Source organism: Haliotis cracherodii, unplaced genomic scaffold (assembly GCF_022045235.1).
Source record: "Haliotis cracherodii isolate W230 unplaced genomic scaffold, xgHalCrac1.p SCAF_6, whole genome shotgun sequence".
Classification (NCBI taxonomy): Eukaryota; Metazoa; Mollusca; class Gastropoda; order Lepetellida; family Haliotidae; genus Haliotis; species Haliotis cracherodii.
The window spans coordinates 67,248,018-67,269,046 of NW_027266319.1; the positions used below are offsets into that span (position 1 = coordinate 67,248,018).

The 21,029-nt window shown below is 37.4% G+C and overlaps 1 protein-coding gene across 5 annotated transcripts in view; it reads left to right on the forward strand.

The window, feature by feature from the left end:
• LOC139445420 (uncharacterized) overlaps positions 1-3,752 on the forward strand; it is a 41,833-nt gene extending 38,081 nt beyond the window's left edge. For 3 of the 5 annotated variants that reach the window (XM_071226561.1, XM_071226563.1, XM_071226565.1), the window contains one exon: positions 161-3,751. In XM_071226561.1, coding sequence (XP_071082662.1) covers positions 161-1,124 — 964 coding nt within the window. In that variant the 3' untranslated portion in view covers positions 1,125-3,751. Of the gene's footprint in view, positions 1-160 lie in introns of all 5 variants that reach the window. The other 2 variants (XM_071226566.1, XM_071226562.1) reach the window with 2 other exon arrangements.
• Positions 3,753-21,029: the final 17,277 nt, after the last annotated feature.

The following is a 21,029-nucleotide window of genomic DNA, read 5'->3' on the forward strand; positions in this document are numbered from 1 at the left end:
CAGAGACAGTTGCTTGCCAGCCAGAAGCCTATTTTGACACCCACTGAATTTTTGTGATGTTGCGTAAAACGTACGAAAAGATAAAGTCTGTTCAACTGATCCAATTCAGTTGAAGTACCACTTTAGAGAATTGCTTTCTAAAACGATATTTCTTTTACAGACAGAAGAAGCAGATAAACGAACTGCACCTGAAGCACAAGAAAGAGATGGAGGAGTTTCTGAAGAATAAAGGCATATCTTTACCTAGTATGATGCCACATACGGTGGCCTCTCCAATGATGAGTCCATTGACTGTGCATACAATGTCCCCTGCGTTGCTGTCCATGGCGTCAACACGGACATCAGTTCCAAGTGCCACTTCCCAAAAGGCGGATCAAGGTGGTCATGGGCAGGTGGAAAAGCCAAAAGGTACATTTGATGAAGAACTGTTTAAAAGATACGCAGATTTGACTCGATCAAACACACATTCTACAGCCAAACCTGATACTACCAAAAAATCCTTAAATGAACTGAAACAGGAGCAGGAGTTTCCTTGGGACAACTCTTTGAGTTTACCAGCCTCATCTAGTACCCATGCTGATAGTTCTGTGCATCTCAATCGTGTGCGGAGTGCGGCCAAGCTCCACACAGAGACTTCGGACCTGAAAGCGTCTGATAGAATGGGTGGTGAAAACCGTGAAGGGTCAAATGAGAGTAGTCGGAAATCCAGTGTTGATCTTTCCTCCTTGCCGACTTCCATTCCAGAAATGCTGAGACAACAACCTCACCATCAGATGATGCATCCATATCTTCACCAAGGCTTACCGCCCTTTTTCCCCTTTCAATATCAAGGCTTTATTGCAGGTGCCAATGCTCAGCAAATATCTCAACCTTTTCAGTTGCAAGGCTCGTTTCCAGGAATGATGGCAAACCCCCAGACGCAAACAGTTAACTCTGCTGCTGCACATGGATCATTTGCTCCAATGCAGAATGCCTTTTCTGTCCAGTCTCAGCAACAGCAACAACAGCAGCCACAGCAGCTTCCAACATCATCACAGCTGCCAGCACAACAGGCACAGGCACCTCAGACGTCAGGCAGTTCATCCAATTCTGCTTTGAACAATCAGCAACCGAGCAAAGGCTAATCCACATGCCAAATGTCTTTCATAACAGCAGGTGTTACGAATTATACCATCTCTGGGTATCCCAGAGAGGTAAGTATCTGATCTAGCTGTGCTCATCAATCCATGAAGTTTGAGAGGGAAACAGAAGTGGATGGAGGTTTATTACAGCCTGCCATTTTCCTTATCACAGCAAAGTGCATTGCTGCTTGAACCCATTCCCAGTATTACCAAATGTCTGTGTATGCAAATAGATGGATCTAGCCTAGCTGTACTTAAGTCAGGCCTTTAGTAAGCAAATGACCAAGACATTTGGAAACATCGGCTCCTGACCACTGTAGGACAACAATCACTCACATCTAGTCTTCCTAGGAAACCTCTGCATCCCTACGTTGGTCACTGGTAATCAGGAGATAGTCCAAAAACATTTGGACAAGTTTCGGGGTATATCAAGGAGAGACATATATCTTGGACTAGAATGGGTTACTTTGTAATATATGTACTGAATTCTATAGAGAGTGCAGTCCCAACATTGTGCATATTCCATGGGACCTTTCCTCATTACTCCTGTTGCTTGAGCCTGCAAGTGGTGTGGCATTGACACTGTTTGTTATTCTGTTACATGACTTTACCTTTTGCAATAGTTCTGCAAGTTCCAGTTCTCTTATTATGAACAACAGTATTACAGGCTTAAAAATCAAGAGCACTGCGATACTAAATCTTGCTGTAAACTTACCAGTGATTTAACCTAATTCCTAAGACATTAAGAATGTTATGCTGACACACATAAACAAGTGGGCTACTCACAAGAATCATCTGGCATATAATTTTACCTCCTCTTTCAACTCTTCTGCTAAAGTGTTGATACCTTGACAGTTTATTGTAGTATTTATTGCGGCAGAATTGAAACAAAAGTGCTCAGCATTGTGTAGTTTGTAGCTGTGCCTTGCAATCTGTGATTAATTTTCCTGTACATTGATCTGAAGTACACGTTAGCATGTGCAAGTGAAGTAGCAAAAGAAAATTTCATTGAGTCTGTTCATAGGAAATTGAACAAGAATTTGTGATTACCTTTCCTGTACATTGATCTGAAGTTCATACTAGTTGCCATGTGCAAGCAAATATCTTAATTGATGTTTTGAATGCGCTGTTGATGGGAATTTTGCTCATAAGTACTTGTAATCTATGCCCGAGTCAAGCTGCAATACAACTCTTGTTGACAATTTGCCACGGATAGTGCTAAGATATCTTCATGCATCTATATTATATATTTTGACAGAAGTTATGTTTCTTTATTTGACGCTGTATCATTAATTAGATATATATGTGGCAGGTCTTTTGTTTTGTCTTCATCTAATATGAGCATTTTGGATCAAATTATTTACCAGGGTAGCATGTGGTTATTTTTGACAAACTTGTGTTATATCAGTTTTGAGACCTCAGATTTTAAGACACAATCAATACTTATTGCTAAATTCTTACTTGATATGATGTATTGTATGACTATAGAATAAATTGCTTATGTTGATGTAATAAGATGGATGAATATTTTTATGATATTAATGGTTATTAATATTGCATACTGAGATTACAAGTTTAAGAATGATTCATTTATGTGAATGATTACACATGATCATGATAATAGTTTCTTGTTATTTCTTGTTTATTTTGTATAATTGCATAATACTTTGGGTACTCCTTGTTAGACAAAATCCTTGTAAATCTGTTTCATGTAATTTGAAATGTTTGATGTACCTTCAGAAATAACTTGGACAAGACAATATCAGCCATGTGGACAGGTTTAAGTGAAAAATATCAAGAAACAATCAGATCTGTTATCAAAGCATGTGTACATTCAGCTTCTTCTTTGGTACATGTAATGATTATTATTATGATGTAAATGTTCAAGCAGGTCCTGGTATAATGGAAATAGATCACTAACTGAAAAACATTCTAAATTTTGAAGCGTTTTCTGTCATGTAGATTATCTTCTGAAATGTTAATGTTGAAGTACTTTCATGAGTAAGAAATACTAACTTTGTTCAGACCTTTCTCAATTAGATATAAAATATTAATTTTTCTGATCTAAGCATGTTTCATAACACTATATTTATTGGCTGGCAAAATATAGCCCTTCTCATTTTAACAAAATCTAACAGATTTCCAAAGTGTCAAATGAGGTTTGCTGTATCCAATACACTGGTGACTGTGCAATGAAGGGAATTACAAATGGTATTGAAAGGCAAGACTACAGATGAAGTTGGTCTCAGACTTATTTCCTCCTTATTTAGTTCCCTATTTAATGTGTGTTTTCCTTGTTGATAATGAGTTTGATTGCCTCTAAATGCACCCTAAACCCTGCCTGTCTTGCACTTAAGGTAATTAACATTGTGATAATCCACATGCAGAAGAAAGAAGAGATTGTAATGTTGGTTGCTGGCCTTTTAATGTTCTATTTTTGGATTTATCTCAGAAACAATGCAAATAAGAAGCTTTTGCAGTAAAAACAATGAAATTGTTCCAACAACATCACCACTGTGTTTGTAATTGTTTTGAGAAGTGCCAAGAATCTGTTAAGTTAATTGTGCAGTCTCCTGGAAGGATGTCATCGGAGGCAAGCTGGAACTGTTGATGCAGTTGCTTGTGTCATGACAAATAACACACAGACCCATGTATTTTCAATATGACATGTTGGTTATATTGGTGGTGAAAGGTTAGGGTTCAATTCCCCACACTTTCCCAGGTGTCCTTGCTGGGATTGTGCTACAAGCAGCATGACAGCATACTTGCTCAACTTCACAAACACACATCACACATCACACATCACACTGATATAAGTGAGCTGTTTCCTGTTCAAACTGAGAGAGTAGGTTGGTTGGTAGGTAAGTGTTGTAAGCGTTCTACACTGAAATTTCTTTAAGTGGTAGTTTTTGACTGCTTGGTTTCCGTTTTGAATGTGATCACACACACACACACACACACACACACACACAAACACGCACAGATAGTAATATTTGTACATTCATTTGAGGACTGGTATGACACGTTTTTCTTTGTTTTAAATCATGTCCCTTCAATCCTCTGATTAAGTCTCGTAACTGAGTGAAATAAGTAGTTAATACACTCGAGCTTAAAAGCCCACTTTGCCACCACTAATGGATGCACATTTCGTTGAAATTGTTCTAATCCATTTGTTGCCTTTCTTCTTTAAAAAATGGAAATATTCTGATGTAATTAAAGGCCCAAGAAGCCCAAACTTTACAGATTACTGGTACAATGTTTGAATGGTAGTGCCTGAGTAGTTTCAACCAGGGCATCGTAACAATGAATGGTCTTGCTGATTTTCGGAGTGCTTCAATAACTTTGATCACATCACGACAGTATCAACATCATGCGACCAGTTTGTACTTTTGTATCAACGAGTGAGTGAGTGTGGTTTTACGCCACTTTTAGTAATATTCCCGCAATATCACGGCGGGGGACACCGGAAATGGGCTACATACATTATACCCATGTCGGGAGTCGAACCCGGTTCTTCGGCGTGACGAGCTAACGCTTTAACCACTAGGCTACACGGGCGCCCGTATCATCAACGAAGGAACACACGAGCGAAGGATGCCAATTTCATATATATATAGATGTCATTATAATATATGAACAGATGACACGGACCAACATTGTCAGAAAAAGACGTTTGCACATGATCACGAAAATGTAACACCAAACGTGCAAATCAAGGCTGGTTGTTTCTTGTTTAGCGTCACACTCCGCAATATTTCAGCTATATGACGGCAATCTGTAAATGCAAATAAAGGTATTGATACATTGTTTCCAACATTACGAACGGTAGTATATAACATAAACAGCTTGAAAAAAATACATTGCGTCAATTTCAGACTTGAAAATTTGGGCTGCAGGTGGCAGCACGTTGTAAAGTGGCTCACAAAGAGTTATTGGGAGGATGTTCGTCGATAGGCTCATGTATTGTTTTCCTTCCAGTGTACCTAACTTTGCTAATATATTGTGTAGGGGTGTCTGCACACAATTTGACTGATACTACAGTTACAAATGTGTGCATTAATACTTTATCAAAAATGGATATACAATTTTAATTTAATTAATGAAACACATTATGCAAACGGAAAAAAAGTAACAACTTCATATCAAGTTCAATAAAAATAAATGTATTCAGAAATTAAATGCATCTTTCAATACATATTTATTAAGACATCTCAACATTAAGGCCGTTATTCACAAATTGCACGTGCATGTGGATTCACGGTGCTCAATTTGAATGTTTGCGTGCTTGTAGGAAGCACGTGCTTTTATATTTTGAACAGCGTACATTTTTTAGCTGTCGGGTAGTTATATTTAACCGTAAACAGCACCACGGATTGCTGAAAATCAACGTTTACTCGCCGTACCCATGGTGCAAACAGGAATGGCGCAGAACAAAGTTGCCAGACATTGTCAATATGTCACAATACACAATATCACAATATCATCTCTTTGGAGACCAACCGCCTCTTCGGTTCTTGAGGTAGAGCGTCCGCCTCGAGAGCGGAAGGTCCGGGGTTCGATCCCCGGCCGCGTCATGCCAAAAGACGTTAAAAGATGGTACTTGTTGTTACCCTGCCTGGCGCTCGGCATTAAGGGGTTAAAGCAAGGGCTGGTCAGCTCGGAGTCGGTATACTGTGTCTGAGTGGGGTATTCATGTTAAATTGCGGCATGGTATCTCAGTGAGCTAGCACTATAAATCGGCATCCGTCCGGACTAGTACAAGCAGCAACAAACACGTGCATGCACGTCGCTATATAAGTGCAATAATCTTGGACGCGACGTTAAACTCCATTTCACCTCACCTGTTAACCATATCAACCAGACAATCCAGTGATTGACATCACGAGCATGGATCCACGCAATTGGGATACGATGGCATGCATCAACCAAGTCAGCGAGCCTGACCACCATCCCGTTAGTCGCATTTTACGGCAAGCGTGGGTTGCTGAAGACCTATTCTACACCGGATCTTCACGGGTGTCCTGCTAACAGGTAACTTGATTTATGCCACAACGTTTCCCATGAGCATGATCACCACAGGAACCTCTTGTGTTTTGCTGGTCCAGCAATTCGTTCACCACTGTCTCCATCTAACAGTAAACTCGTTTACTATGGCGCTGATGTCATTGACAGCGACATCAGCGGTCGTCAGTTTAGTTCACTTTTCAGATGAGACCAGATTCATAGTCTACTTCCTTGATGGCCATAGGTATAAGGGCTGGGACGGGTCAACAATAACTACCCGGGTACCCACCCTGCTATTACCCGACCCTACCCAGGTACCCGTTGTAGGTCACAATAGACAGGTACAAACTGTCCGATTGGAAAATTTTGACCGTAGCCCTGGTAAAATGTATCTAGATATACGTATAAAACGATCTGGTCATGCATACACTGAAGTTTACTGCATGAAGTTTTATCGTTTTTTCAAACATATAAAAGTCAGATGGAATGCGTGCATAGTCAGAAAGAAGTGGGAACAACAAAGACTTGTTCTGTGACCATAGAGGTTTAGATAGTTTTGTGATTTAACAATATATCACGTGACTAACCACGGATCCGGGTAGTCCTGTGAGTACCCGGGTTCTGCTCATTACCCATGCACGCGATTGGTTGGTTGGTTTGTTGTTTAACGCTGCACTCAGCAATATTCCAGCTATATGACGGCGGTCTGTAAATAATCGAATCTGGACCAGACAATCCAGTGATTAATATCATGAGCATCGATCCACGCAATTGGGATCAATGACATGCATCAACCAAGTCAGCGAGCCTGACCACCCGATCCCGTTAGTCGCCTTTTACGACAAGCATAGTCGCCTTTTACGGCAAGCATGGGATGCTGAAGACCTATTCTACCCCGGATCTTCACGGGTCCCGAGAGTAACGACAGTCCAGGAGCGTTAGATACGACCGACTCATTTGCATAACATGCAGGATGCAAACTGTCTTATCACTAATTAGTCCATTTCAAACATTAGCGGGTCCCTCCTTGCGAGAACACAGACAGCCATTCGTCACCACTCGCCCCTTTCCGTAGCCTGCAAGAAGACGGGTCCCCCTATCGATGAATGTTATGTAAACAATAAAACAAACCAATCAAAATGCGCGTATGACTTCGAGTTATTCGGTCAAAGAATCCCTCGGGAATATTTTTTTAATATTTTACATATGCCTTGCATATAAAATATACCCAAGATACAGTTAAATGTGTTCAATCATACTGTATAATATCGCATGTACCGTTGTGTTTTATATTGCATCTGATATATATATTGTGGGTCTTTTTAATGAATAAATATAAAAGAATAGTTGATAAAATCAAAGCAGTACATTATTTCCCCTCATTGCTACATTGTATTTTTTATTTGGGCATCTGGAACATGGGGTTGGGCATGCCAGCAGGGATAAATCTAGACCTGCTCAGGAGGCTGATATTCAGCCCCAAATCTGCATCAGATGTCAGTAAACTGTCCCTCTTCAAACGTTTTAACATATCTATACCATCCTTAAATAATGTAGAATGTAAGGAAATTATGTTATTATTATTTCCCCCAATATGTTTGCCAAGCGCACTTAGTTTGGAATTCTAAATTTAGATAAAATTCCCTGGATTATTGGACTTAATAAACTGACAGTATTTAGGTACATGGATGTGAGAACAGTTGAAAACATTGAGATGGGATCAATGGGATCCATGTTCCAGAAAAGGGAAACCTGCAATGGCAAAAGTATCTGAAGACACGCTCTGCAATACTTCCCTTCTATTAACTTTCATTGATAAAATATACAACAAATTAAAATTCACATATGATCTTTTATTCAAAAGACTTGTCATGAATCCAAGAATTATTACTTTTAACAAATAAACATGTAAATAAAGTACAAAAAATATCTCATAAGGAAGAGAATTTATGGATGTCAACTTCTTAAAAATTATTATGAGGAACACCACCATCCTTAAATTCTCTTCCTTATGTGTATCACTTCTAAATGCCATCCAAAGACTTAAATATGCCATAAGTTCAAAGCTTTAATCAACAAAATTACCTGTTGACATCATGACTGTTACTAGTAAGAAGAAATAATTCTTTTATTAATCCAGAAACCACATGCCTATAGGACATGACTCTAAATAATATATATTTCATTTTACAAATCACATGTGAAGTGACAAGTATTAATTATGCATGAAACAACATACATTAAAATGCAAATATCAGGTAGCTGGACACCAGGATTTCATTAGATATTTAAACATATATCCCAAGTATGCTTCACAAATACTGGTGTGAACATGACTTTTCCTTAAATAAAAAAAATAAAAATATACACACAAACAGGGATTCAGACCAGTTCCTTTTCTAGGATACTGACTGATTGTCATCCATAATGTCCTAAAGTTGTTCTAAAATTTGGTAAAGTCATATCAAAAGATAAAAAACCCACTTGAAAATATCCTGAAGCCAGCAAAATCACTGTGAAGTAAATATGAAGCTCATTCTCAACATAATCATAAACAAAACTTGAACAATATGTAAATAACCAACATCTTTAATAAAAACTAGCTCTTGCTCAATAATCAAATATTGACATTCTCCTCAAATCGTGGTAAAGAATTACATTTTTGGTTAAATTCATTTCAATATTCATCACAGTTATATATGAAATGTATTAAGAATTATTTAATTTATTCTGTATCAGAACTGATCAGGCACTTGGATAATGCCTGATCAGGTCGTGACAATGAGATGCTGCCTTTGTTTTTACATATTCTTTGTATCCTGAAATAAGTTTTATCTTTTAAAAAATATATCATTTATAAAGAAATAATATTATGAGCCAACAAGGTAAGTTTTATACCAGCTGGATGTTGTATCATCAAACATTTAGTGTTTGTTAGTTAGTGCAATTAAATCATATTTCTCTGACTTTTATACGGCATCAGTTAAATAACTGGTTGGAATAATTATTGATTTCTCGATTAGATTATAATTTATATCATCACTTGACCATGTCACACTGAGTACATAAAAAATCTTGTTATTATTTCCAGTAAATTTATTAAAATGACTTTTCAACGCTTTAACCTCGCGAGACAAACCCCACCGCCAATGCCTGTGTCGGTTAAGACTATTTATATAAACAAATGTCAAATCAGGTTAGAAGTGTTGTATATTTCATGCAGGTGTTCACCAGAATAGTCACGTGATGTCATGGTTACGAGTTTAGCCAATCGGGAAACACTTCCGCTGCACGAGTTTTTCTTGCGCGTAATCCAGACTCTACGGATCGAAGCAGACGACGCTTACTTTATCAAATGCACCGATGCATGTTAAATTCATTTCAATAAGCTGTTTAGAATTCATTTAAAATTGAGATTACAATGGGCTTAGACCCCTATTTCTCATGTTTATATCATTTACGCGCTACTTTGAACGCTGTGTGTAAAACTTTGGTATGCCATGTGCATTATGAAGACTTTTCACGAAGAAACATTTTTCAGCTTGATTTCCTGCCCTGCCGTATGTTTTCACTCTGGAAAGGACGTTGAACGACATGGTAAGTGCAGCAATATATAATTAACAATCTGTTGGTGAACATTATTATGTAAACGAATAATCGCTGCGGCTGTAACGATTCGCAGATGATGTGATGTTATATTCGATACAAAACAGCACCAGGGCACCAGGCTGGTTAGAGCGTTTCTCTGTCACTGTGTGTGTGTGTGTGTGTGTGTTTGTGTGTGTGCGCGCGCGTGTGTGTGTGTGTGTGTGTGCGTGTGCGTGGAGGGGGGTGGGGGAGATTGTCCCATGTCGTCAATGAATGCATATTATTTAATGTAAGAATACAGCATGTACATAAAACATACTGATTCTAAATTCTGTTTATGTTCTTACACCTATGTCGTTGGTGTTTTCAACTTAACCAATTACACAATTATGAATATATTTCAACCGCGTTAGGTATACGAAGTCCAAGGTTGGGTTTGACCCATTTTACCCAATTTAGGTGCAAAACCCGGATTTTCGCCACAGGAGCGAACGTTTTAACATGGCTTCTCCATACAACTCCAGTGATGTAAACAAGAGAAAACAGTTTCGTTGCCGTCATAACGGCTTCCTCAACACAATTATGCAGTGTTAATATACCATTTCTAAACTCCTCCCGTACGAACAGATGGTATATCATTTATCAGTATTTTTTAGATAATGAAAGAATGAATGAATGATTGAGTATGGTTTTTACGCCGCTTTTAGCAATATTCCAGCAATATCACGGCGGGGGACACCAGAAATGGACTTCACACATTGTACCGATGTCGGGATTCGAACCCGCGCGTGCACACTATACACACCGAATTATTTTTTTCAATAAATTTTCACACTGAGAATCTTATCCAACTCCTCTACACATTTGCCAACAACATATGCATACATACAGAGTGTCTGCTGCGAAAATACCTTTTTAACCATTCATTGCAGCTCCATCTTGTCCAGCTCTGCTATGAAAGGTGTAGTAACATAATGACATGCTGTTTTCTTAGTGAAACCTGCAAACTGTTGGTTTAATACCAATAAAATTTAATCACAATAAAAGCGAGTTTAGCACCGTCGATTCAGCAGTCTTACTCCGACGAGGGTAGTTGTTTGGTCCGCTGTAAGCAACCGCAAACTTAGTACCAGTGTCTAAATAGGTAAGGGTGAGGTTAGGTGTCACTTTCTCCTTCGGAATTTTTATCAACAAATCTTCACAAGGTGATACTTTGCTAAACCCCTGTACCCATTGACCGACATCTACATGAAGACAAAGATTAAGAAAACGAATTTAGATTCAATATATATGGCAATTGGTTTGTTTGAAATTTATTTTGTCAAAGATTAATCTAAAATATTTGCTGTATATCATAATGAAATTTGAAATTGCCGAGAATACTGTCGATGCATTAAATGGCATGAAGAGTAAAGCTAGATTGTTTTTATATTTTGTTGTATAGAGCTCGAACAGAAGTGTGTTACTGATCTTGATATAAAGATCAGTTGTCAAGGTCATCGGTTGTTTTGCAGTTTGTACATTGATCACTGTGGTGTTTTGTTGCAGAGTTTAAATCCGCAATGGCTCTGTGAATTCTTGAACTTATTTTGTCTAAATGGGTCGAGTTAGTAAAAAATGTGCCATTCAGTAATACTTTTAGTCTGAAGGGATTTATGTCATATAGATTTACAATTTGGAATATAAATTTTGAAATTTTGAAATTAGATGCTATTTTATATAAATGTTTTAATCCTCTTGCTAAGTTTAAGAGTTTTAGAGTTGGCGGGGGTAGATAATAGGTCAGATAATATAAGTAATGTGTTTAGGGAGGTTCCAGTTCCTGCCCTCAAGGCTACCTTTAGGGATGACTTAAGAATGGACTTTCACTTTGTGTGAGTTCATTGAAGTATAAACCTTCATAGAAGGTGGTCCAAACTGAATGAACGTCGGGGCTCGACTGGCGTCAGCAATGGCGGTGGGTATGGTGGCATTTTCCGGTGGTGTTTCAGGTGAACAATTAACTTGCCTTTACTTGTGTTTGCGACGGGTGCCACCGGTTGTGCAGGATACGCTCACCTTTTTCGCGAACACCTGGTATTATCACTTTTCTCGAGTGATTCATAAACACATGCTCATGGCATAGTCGGAATCGTACAATCGACTCTGCTTTAAGCAGAAATTTCTATTGAATGTGGTAAGGGTATTGTCGCTTTTATTTATTTGAAGAAGAATGGGGGCAGGATTTTGTTGGACTGTGGTAGGGTCGGAGGCTTTAGATTGAGACTTTCGTGGTGAAAGGTTGAAAGCTGTTGGCGAGTCGGGCGTTGTGCTGATGTTGGTGCCGGGATGTTTCTGTCGTTGTCACTGATAGTATTTGCTACGGCCGATTATACCATGAAATAATGTGAATGAATCATAATGAGTGCGTCTTTTAATGTTTTGGCTCCAGCTCAGATGCGTGAAACCCTATCATGATCAGTTCGTCTCGTATGTTTTAGCTTCAGTTGTGACATCTCACTTCCTACAATAACGAGTTAGTCTTTTAATGTATAAGTTCTATTTAAGACACGCCTCTTCCTATTAAAATGAGTTGTAGTTTAAGTGTTTTAGCGTAAGTTGAGATCCATCTAGATCTCTTAGCCGATGCAGATACAGACATGATCGTTTTCAATTTTATGGTTATTGAAATGAATTGGTCTTTTAATGTGTCAGTATCAGTTGAGGCGCCCCATTTTTTTATTAAGATGAATGTATCTTTTTTAGTTCCAGCTAAGACGAATTACATCTATGATAATGAGCTAGATTTTTTGCGAAACGATCGTAGCCCTAAAATTATCATAAGGAAATCGTAGGCTATCGCTGCCTATTTTTGAAACTATCGTAGCCCTAAGATATCGTAAGATTGTCATAATTCTAAGATAGCCCCATACCTGTCGTAAGTTTGTGTTCTCTTCACCCAAGACGGTGGCATACTTTGCCATAGATATTTTTCAAACAAATAATCTGCTTTACGTTCAAAGATTGACAATTCATTTGGTTAAATTGTGTGATTCAAACTGACACTTCGAAAAAACACGAAGAACGCATCGAAGATATCACGTTGGAAATATTCTTAATCTCAACAGCGTTCCACATAACTATGGAGTCGATAGCTTACAATATATTTCTATCCGAGTCCATGCTGAAGAAGTGTGAAGGTATAATGTTAGTGATGGCTCTATAAACTTTTGACATAAACACAAAAACGAGCAGTGTTTTGAAACTTACCCAGCATACATCAAGTAACATCAGACCTGAACACGCATCTTTATGCTGAACGCCTGCTATTCGATTATAGGTCTCGTCATTGTTATTTAGAATAACGTCCCTTAATTACTTTCGTCCTTGACTTTGTACGCGATGTGTTTACACAAAGCTATGCTCTCTCGCGAGAAGGGAAATTCTACCATGAATTTGGAATTAACTCGATTCTGACTGGTCAATCAGAGGCTATTAAATCACAATAAACCCTCTCTGATTGAAACAGCTGGTTTGACGGCCGCGGAAGCTAATATTCATAGAATAGTACTATTTTCAGTCATTGTCGGTAGGCATATTTAAATAACTATATCTTCAATTCCAGGTTACAAAATGCACAGATGCGGTTACTACAATATTCAAAGGATGTGCGACAATACATTTCGTGCAGAAAAACACGACAGAAATCAACAAAGGGAATGTATTTACGTTTTGGAGACAACAGAGAGCTTGGAATTTTGGCGCTTTTCTTTATACGACTCTGACGTCATATCTTTTGCGTCACAATGAGCGGTATGACGTCATAATAGTGACGTGCGATGTAGAGCGAAAGCCTTGCAAAGCTTGCTTTGTTTGTTTTAGAGATGGCAACCTCACGTTAGCTTACCAAGTTGCCGTGCTTAAATGCTTTCAATGCCTGTCATATGTTCTAGTGAAGTATTACGGTGTAAACAAACTGCTTGAGTATATACAGCGCCATATTCCGTTCGGTAATTCCGTAATTCAGATCGATAACACTGAACTCAACCCATGCCGCTTCACTCAGTTTCACTCAGTATATTTGCTAACAGCAAAGAATTCGCGTTTTATTTGGTCATGGTAGAATGGAGATAAACATACTGTGTTTTCAATGTAGAGCTAGGTTACCTGCAGATTTAACCCCGCTAAATTTAACATTTGAAACCCCACGCTGCGCGTTCGGTTCCAAATTCAATTTAGCGGGGTTAATCTACAGGTAACAAAGCTCTACATTGAAAACACAGTATGTTTATCTCCTAATTCTACCATGAATTTGGAATTTACTCGATTCTGACTGGTCAATCAGAGGCTATTAAATCACAATAAACCCCCTCTGATTGAAACAGCTGGTTTGACGGCCGCATCACCGCGGAAGCTAATACTCATAGAATAGTACTATTTTCAGTCATTGTCGGTAGGCATATTTAAATAATTATATGTACAATTATAGGTTACAAAATGCACAGATGCGGTTACTACAATATTCAAAGGATGTGTGGCAATACATTTCGTGCAAAAAACACGATAGAAATCAACAAAGGGAATGTATTTACGTTGGAATTTTGGCGCTTTTCTCTATACGACTCTGACGTCATATCTTTTGCGTCACAATGAGCGGTATGACGTCATAATAGTGACGTGCGATGTAGAGCGAAAGCCTTGCAAAGCTTGCTTTGTTTTCTTTAGGGATGCCCACCTCATGTTAGCTTACCAAGTTGCCGTGCTAATATGTTTTCAATGCCTGTCATATGTTCGAGTGAAGTATTACAGCGTAAACAAACTGCTTGAGTATATACAGCGCCATATTTTGTTCGTTGATTCCGTAATTCAGATCAACAACCCACTCACAACACTGAACTCAATTAACCCATGCCGCTTCACTCAGTATATTTGCTAACACCAAAGATTTCGCGTTTTATTTTAGTCATGGCAGAATGGAGATAAACATACTGTGTTTTCAATGTAGAGCTAGATTACCTGGAGATTTTACCGCGCTAAATTTAATATTTGAAACCTCACTCTGCGCGTTCGGTTCCAAAATCAATTTGGTGTGGTTAAATCTACAGGTAACCTAGCTCTACATTGAAAACACAGTATGTTTATCTCCTAAATAGTGAAATATCTTTTTTGCACATCATTTAAAATTTCAATTCTAATAACTATACTGTGGTAACACTACACTTATTGATTATAACATTTGTTGGGTTTGAAAAAAATGCCTTTGCATAGCACAGCGTTCGCTCGTCACGCTGATGACCCGGGTTCGATTCCCGACATGGGAACAATGTGTGAAGCCAATTTCTGGTGTCCCCCGCCGTGATACTGCTGGAATATTGCTAAAACCGGCATACAACCATACTCACTCAATCACGTTGGATGGCACACGAATGCTATTTGTTTTCGGGTAGTCTCTCCTTTCGGGGGAGAGAAGGGGTAATGCAGCAGTAGCTTCAACAAGTAACAACTCGGAGCTACTCAGTACGGGTATGTTGTCGCTAGGAGCAGGTCTAGATGCAACAGTAAATATTAATCCAGACTTACTTGTATCAAGCTTACCACTGGTTCAATCAACTGGTACGCACCCTACTTCAAATAATGAGGTTCTCCAAGAATTGTGAAAGGTATAAAAAAATATAAACCGTGTCATTACCCCGTTGGTCGAGTCTTATATACGATTCTCCTGATATATCTATACCAAAGGAACATGCTTCGCATCTTTTATTGTATGGTTCTGAGACGAGATGAAGAGAAGAAATCACATCATTAGGAACATTACATGTCCAATATTGAATATAATTTTGGTTGTTTTTAAATATTCTTTTGGGTATTTGATCACGTAGAATTGATGGCAAACAGGTGCGTGTCCAATTAAGATACAGGGTGAAGTATCTAATTGTTTATATATGTTCAAGACATTATTTACATTGTAAAAGCAGTCATTTTATGTTGTGTCGAAAAAGCGTCAAATTCCGTTTTGGACATCGATATTTTCCATATCATGAACGAAAAGTAGTGGAGATTTATATATTATTTAAAATACCAGTGTCACCCTTCTCCGACGTTGTCAAAGACATAAAACCAACCATGACGTCAAATAGAATGGTGTCATTGTTTAGTAATTCATTACATTTGATGAAAAGGCTAGTGCTGCATTAATAATAGTGCAATATTAGTCAAATTGCACTTGCACAATCAGCAGAATGTTGGAATCTAAGGACTAATTTATAGGTTAGATAGGGCCATCTATTTCGCTTTTAATTCCTCTTTAATGAAGTATGATCGATTTCATCATTTCTTATGGGTTTGTTTATACCTAAACGTATACAGTTTCAATATCGATATTTGTGTTGGAATAGTTTGCTTCCTCGTGAACATATCACCACAAAAATATATTGTCTTTATCCACAGCTAATTCTTATCAAGTGACCTGAGTTACAATCAACTAGTGCTAACTAGCGGATTTGTGCCCCCTTGTACGTCTTTGTACGTGTGTAACCTCTCTGTCGTCGTTTGACGTCATAGAGGAAAATCAGTTTTCGCCATTTACGGCAGGCCATTTTATTTATTTAATGTATTACGTTATACATAAGCATATAGGTCCATTTGATATATATTTATGGCGTTCTTATATAAGGCAGTATTTCGTTCGCTCACACTTTCTGTAAAACAGCTAAATTAAAAAAAAAAATCGTCGCACAGTACTTTTATTGGTGTACGATAAAAAGCGGCGAAATTTGCTGTTTTCAATGCAGAATCAATTCTCGGACAACACTTAGCAGTGTCTTTTTTTCAAACCGATTTAATATGTGCAGTTAAATTTACACCATCTGATAGGAACTTTAATACTCTACATCTCTGCGTAATTTTATAGCCGGAGGTAGATCCAGTGCCGCGTGAGTGCAATTCTCGCGCAACCTTAACTTTTCATATCTTATGAAAATGTGCGTCAGAAAAAAAACCTCGACATCCAGAGGGATATACAGCGCCATATTTTGCTTACGAGCTGTTGTCGGAGATTCCGACAACCCGCTCAACATGATCAAAACACTGGACTCAACCCATGCCGCTTCACTCAATATATTTGCTAACTAAAGTGTTCACTTAGGAGATAAACATACTGTGTTTTCACAAACACATATACATTGTATCAACCCAAAAAGTGCTACAAAGTTCTTATTTTTTCACACAGTGTAACCAGATTGTATAACATGTAACCAGAGTTGATTGTCTTTCTAACAGTATCTAAAGACAACCAATCCAAAAGATCAATAATAGGCAAGTAGGAAAAATCCCCTAATTTAATTACACCTAGACATTTTCGATAACAGACAATATGTGTGTCAAAGGTATTTACATGTTCATTACCAAAAAATGATTATGGGAGCATATCTACCTGACTAATATGGATATGTCACCTTGACTTAGTTTTGAATGGACCTTTTGTTGCTTCTAAATATTTACTTCAATCATAAAGTTGCTGCAAACATTCAAGTAGGAATGAAGAAGACCAACATTTTGACAGTTGATGCAAGTATGTTTAAAGGGAGACAACTCAAGTATGGCCTTGCCACATATCACCTTGTCAGTTAATCCCAATTCCATTTTCTATCATCATAATCTGTACTAAATATGGCAAATAATCACCATTACGTGTTTAAAGACATCCTGATAAAAGCCTCCATGAAGAAATCATTTCCCCCTTATTGTACCATATTTGCCCCGAAAAATAAAATGGTTAAAAATATATTTGCCAGAGGTTGATTTTGGTTGGGTTTGGTATGGTGTGACAGAATATGGATATGATTTATTTTAACGTAAAATTTGTCTGTTATAAAAAAATGTCTAGGTGTTTCAATATTTCTACTGACCTATATGCACTGCCTCGCCATCGATAAAAGTGCCCGTATCGTAAGGTTCCTACTTTTCTACATTAATCGTTATATGGAAGCACCCGAATGTGGCAAGTAAAGACAAGTAAGCGCTCTTGTTTAAAATCTAAATGTCCAATAATTCATATCATTGGAAAGTACATATCCTGACGGTGATAGACATATGACATTTATATCGCAGTATCATTGAGAATTTTCCGTGGTTAATGTTTACTGGTCACCGACCAGTTTTTTTGTTTTTTTCCCTTGTTTTTCTGACATATTCCGTGTACAAAGTTGACTGTACCAATAACTTTTGTTTTTGTGAAACTATGAGCACATGCGCTCATTTCCGTCCGTGGAATGGGATTCAGTTGATATCTGTTATAACACTACGATAGGGAATCAAAACAGTGGAAATAGAACTTTCCCGTGGACTTACTGTACCAGTTATCTCCATCGTCTTAACAGCACGTGCCACGTGATCACGCGCATCGCTTTAGTTATACAAATTGCATTGTTTAGTATCTCGGGTATCGCACTCAATTTGTTTTCATCAAAATGAATCAGAAATGTTATTATCAATTTGTCGTCTGCAAACTGACAAAAACCAATATTCCCCAAATTCGATCTACTTTATTAGTAGCATCAAACAAACATGGCGGATTGGTGTCCCGTATAATGCATGTGTACCCAAACAGGTTTCAGAATTGTATTTTGGGGAAGAAACGACAGACAGATGGAAAGCAAGTGACAATGCATAATCGTGTTGTTTGATTTATATTTTCGCATGAAATACTCACGTGACACAGCCAACGAGTCTTTTCTAAAGTTGTATTTCGGCAAAGTGATTATGGTGTTGTTTTCTAATTATTTCCCCACAAGAGTCCATTTTATGCATCAACTTCGGATAAATATTTCTCTTCTAATGAAAACGAGCAAAAGTAAAATGAGAAGCGACCATGTGCGCGCTATTGCGGGGAGCTGGCGATAATTGGTCCTCAGCGATAACTGGTTAGTACCGATATAAAATCCCGATGAAATTTCATATTTTTCTTTTTACATCAAAACAAAATTGACGGAAGTGGTCGTGATTAGTTCGTACGTTGACTGTTAAAGAGAATGTTTCAATACGAATGACAGTTTGGAAAGTCGATCTCGAAGAAATCCCGATTTCGTCCATGTAGGTTTCCGTGTCCGTGCTGTTTCATTAGTGATAAATACAACTTCGAGGTAACTGACATCGGACATTTTCGAAGGACAAAATGTAAAAGATCGCTAAACAGTCCTAACAATACTCAAATTGACATCGCTCAATATCTGACATCATTATTATTTCTTAATAATTAACAAGATTATGACGTACTACCACCCAAGAGGAAGTACATGTAGATTCATTCAAAATCGTTGAAACGTTTCCATGGGTTGAAATCTATTCAACAAACCTATTTCCGATCACTCGTAACTTTGGCGCTGTATGTCATACAAGCTTCGTTGTGCAATCACACAGACCGCTTAATTATACTTCGGGTGTTATGATTTGTTAATGGTTTAAATCTACCTTACAAAAAGCTTGAAACGAGATCTAATTGGTCAATTTTAATACTTGAATTTGAAAGCTCAAGAAGCATAGAGTAGACTTTATTTAATACAAGGAAACCACAACCTGAACAGGTGAAAGAAGGCAATTTTATTGTTTTTGGGGTACTATCCAGATCAAGTGAAAGAGAAAATTACGAAAATATAAATTACTTTGATTGAAGTAGTGTTCAATGTATACACAGTTCATGTACTCAAAACTCTGAACAAATGTGTTCCACAATGACCACTAGAAAACATACATCCTCGTCTCAGCATGTATTTCGAACTTTGCTGCCTTACTTAGACCTTTGCTCAAAATATACTTGTATGGTCAGTCCTTGAAATATAAATTTTTCTTTCATATTGTTTTATAAATACGACTTTAGAAGTGTATTCTACACCTAGGTATGTACATACACATTTAAAGACATTCGTGATAGTTTATTTCCAGTACAGTTTTCCATTTCATCCCATTCTACAATAGGAAAAGTTTGAAATAGATAATGATCGTTGGTGACTGAAAGTAATGGAATTATTTGTCATATATTCTTGGTATTGAACTTCGAAAATATAACTAACACAAGCTTCAGTTATTATGTCTTTCCTTTTTTCGTTTGGCCTAGCTAAACTACAGCTTGGAGGGAAAATACACAATTTAGAATTGTAAAAAGAATCCCACAAGAATGCATTCATTTTGCTCTTAGACAAGATCTTTCTTTTACACATTCTATTTCTTACTATGGATGCAAAACAAAGTAATTAATACTAAATACGTATGTCACTGATCTAAGTATTTGATAATTTATATAATGCACAGTGAAACATTAAAACGAAATCACAGTTAGTTTACACTGAAATCATTTTGTCATTCAGAAATCGATTCTGAATTTATCTATATACTGCGTGAAGATCTTATTATATTAACTGTTTATATTATGAATTGAACCATGCTAAATTCTAATATATATATGGCAAAACAATAAAAAAAAGTTTAATAGTGGGTCCATTTTGACAGCTTTCTCACTGTAAAACATTCCATTCCCTTACTCAACTAAACTCAACATTATTTCCTTGGAATATCAAACCTTTCAACAAATATGAAAAGCACATTCGTCAACATACCAAAATTAGAAAACGGCCCAACCGTCAGTGTTAGTCTAGTGATAAACGGTCTCATTCACTCGTCGGTCGCCGTGGTCATCTTCCCATTCGTGATGTACTAGTCTACTTTCTAGTTCTGTCAAAGAGAATATATTATTATTTGGAAACTGAAACCACGTGTATCCATTATACGACCACAACATTAGATCATCCACGCTACAACATGCAAGGTCAAATCACGCGGACCTGTCCAGACGACAAAACCACAGCGGCGGGAAATCACCGACCGTCTATTTAGCCTACACAAATAAAATTGAAGATTGTAACGAAAAGAAATAAAGCGTTTACTCACTCCTGGCGTTTCAGATAACATATCAAATAAGAGCTAAGACTTTCAATAGATTATCATACGTTAATCGAGAGTTCAGTCTACATCAATAATTTGTAAATTTAATGTTAATTGGATCTAATATCCATGACAGAATGTTGGAAATACGAGCAGTAGTCCTATGACTATATATTCCATTGTCTGAGGAGATTTATCATGTGTATTTAATGATGTATTTATACATATATATATATACATACATACATAATTAATTAATTATCAATTATCTTGTAGAATCACAGCATTTACCATGACTCACGGAAAGTACTATTTCAACAAACCAATCATAGCGCCATTATTACAGTTTCAATGAAAGGAAAAACAAATCGAAATCGAACTTTACAGCACATCATATCCCAT